Below are 2,461 nucleotides of genomic sequence, written 5' to 3' on the forward strand. Positions count from 1 at the left end.
CTATATCTATTGTGCTCCTATTTTGCGGCCATACACTCATAAACTCAATCAACTCTATTTCAAATTTCCTTTATAAAGACTTGGAGTCAGGGTGCCTGAAAATAGAGTTTTTCCTTTCAGGTTCGAACGGAGAAAAAATAAAAAAGCTTGGCTAAACTAACCTTCTGACAATTGATAAAGTAAATGTAGAGGCTGGACACTTCTGATTCAACATAGCAAGGACTTCAGCGTGTCAATGTTAAATTAAGAGCACAAATTCTTAGGACAGCAAGGGAATGGAGCCTCATTTTCATATACTATGATTTTCTTGTTTCCAGATCTGCAAAAAACTAAAAAGCTTCGGTTGCTCTTAATTCCAGTATACATGGCACTATGTCAGCGGCAAAAAGTGAGTAGAGGACATAAGTGAGTAAAGGACATATGTGAATGAAACAGATTTTACCAACACCAGACTACAAAATTCTCAACATTTTATATTTAATTTAGTGTTTAACATTATGAGATCTACAACACTAACCCTAACATCCTAGAGAGTGCACCCAAACAAAACCCAATCGATTGGATGGTATAATTGGATTATGTTGAAATTAACTCATAAACGAGAATATTACTAGTCCCTCCAAAGTTTAGACAAGTTGAGCAACTTAAACTTTCGTGTTCTAACTTTGAACCCTTATTTTCGCTGAGATGAAATCTCAGTAACTTAAAAACAACTGCAGCACCTGTTGCCAGAAGTTAATGAGAAAATTCTACAAATGACTGTAACACTGCGTATCCCAATAGATTACAGTGACTGGTTGCATCACTTTGTTGACACATTCAGATGCAGCAGCAGTCACTTTGCTAGAAGCAAAAACAAAACTTACCTACTTGACTACTTCAGTTGTTGAAAGTGATAATAATGAGAAAAGGAAACAGCTGATGAAACCATTTGCATGCATAAACTTAGTACTTCAAGTCAGACTGAAACTAAAACACAGCGCTCTCTGGCCTCACAGACCAACAACCTTAGGTAAGACAAGGGCAAAAACTTACCTAAAACTTGCGAAGATGAGATGCCACGCAAAAGACCAATCATCTCAGTTTAAATACAACCAGCTGCAGCACCACAACTCATTTTGCCAGAACCTAAAGTCCAACAGAAAATTCATCAAATGGCTAATCCTGGTCCAGTGCAGCCAAATTCAACCTTTGATGGCTAACGTGAAAAAAAGAAACATCTACCTTCCTCCTGCAACAGTAGTAAATAAGCATTTGATAACAAACCCAAATCAATCTTAGTTTCAGATAATGATAAAGGAAACGCAAAGTTAGAACAATCCCTACAAAAACATAATCTTTTTATTTGTTCTTTGGTAGGGTATGGTAGTTGTGTGTGCGCGTGGGGGGGGGGGGAGGGAGGGGGGTATTCCATAGCACCAGTGAGTAGTGAAAATCCTTAATACACAAAGGATAACAAGGAAAAAATAATTTGACGCTTCAAACATCAAGCACAAAGTACAAACGCTAATAAGATGTAACAGCCAAATGAACTACAAATTTCATTAATAAGATTTCAAAATACTAATAAACGAGAGGTTTTACATATACTTTGATTGAAATAAGTCACTTGATTTACATCACTAACCCCAACATTCAGCAAAAGACACAAAAACAATGCCCTAGATCAGAGAACACGAATTAACCATAATCATAAGCGTAACAAGTTTCATCCTAAGCCCTTTCGCCACGAATCCTCCTAGCGAGCTGAATGTCCTTGGGCATGATAGTGACCCTCTTGGCGTGAATGGCACAGAGATTTGTATCTTCAAAGAGGCCAACAAGGTAAGCCTCAGCAGCCTCTTGTAGGGCAGCAACAGCACTGCTTTGGAACCTCAGATCTGTCTTGAAATCCTGTGCTATTTCCCTCACTAGCCTCTGAAATGGTAACTTCCTTATCAACAACTCTGTCGATTTCTGGTACTTCCTGATTTCCCTTAAAGCTACAGTTCCAGGACGGAAACGGTGAGGTTTCTTCACTCCTCCGGTCGCCGGAGCTGACTTTCTCGCAGCCTTAGTAGCTAGCTGCTTCCTTGGAGCTTTCCCACCTGTTGATTTGCGAGCTGTTTGTTTAGTACGGGCCATTTTTGAAAATGACAGATTTTGTAGATTGCCAAAAGCTTCGATTGTCTGATAATGGTGAATTTGTGAGATGTGTAATGGGGAAGTTTTATAGGAGGGAAATGGGGCGGGAAGTTTGGGAAATTTTGAAAAGAGTTTGAATTTTTTTGAGAGTGAATGAAGTCCGTTGATTGGTTGAGATTTAGTTAACGGTGGAGATTTGAGGAGGAGATGATAGCTCGGATAGTAATCTATGTGCTACCAAAGTATCAAATCTGTAGTCGCCACGTGGATAAGCAAGTTACTCCCTAATTTGTTTTCTTTCCTACATTTTTTTCAAAACATGTTTTCTTTCTAATTG

At 38.7% G+C, this 2,461-nt stretch overlaps 1 protein-coding gene across 1 annotated transcript; it reads right to left on the reverse strand.

Annotated features, from left to right (window-relative positions):
• Nucleotides 1-1,517: 1,517 nt before the first annotated feature.
• LOC138893283 (histone H3.2) lies at nt 1,518-2,194 on the reverse strand. The gene has a single exon (XM_070177172.1). The coding sequence runs from the start codon at nt 2,122-2,124 to the stop codon at nt 1,714-1,716; it is 411 nt and encodes a 136-aa protein (XP_070033273.1). The 5' UTR covers nt 2,125-2,194; the 3' UTR covers nt 1,518-1,713.
• Between the last annotated feature and the right edge of the window lie 267 nt (nt 2,195-2,461).

This window comes from Nicotiana tomentosiformis, chromosome 6 (genome assembly GCF_000390325.3).
Source record: "Nicotiana tomentosiformis chromosome 6, ASM39032v3, whole genome shotgun sequence".
Lineage (NCBI taxonomy): Eukaryota > Viridiplantae > Streptophyta > Magnoliopsida > Solanales > Solanaceae > Nicotiana > Nicotiana tomentosiformis.

Coding starts and splice junctions, on each gene's coding strand:
- LOC138893283 (XM_070177172.1), bottom strand. CDS start 2,124: ATGGCCCGTACTAAACAAACAGCTCGCAAATCAACAGGTGGGAAAGCT.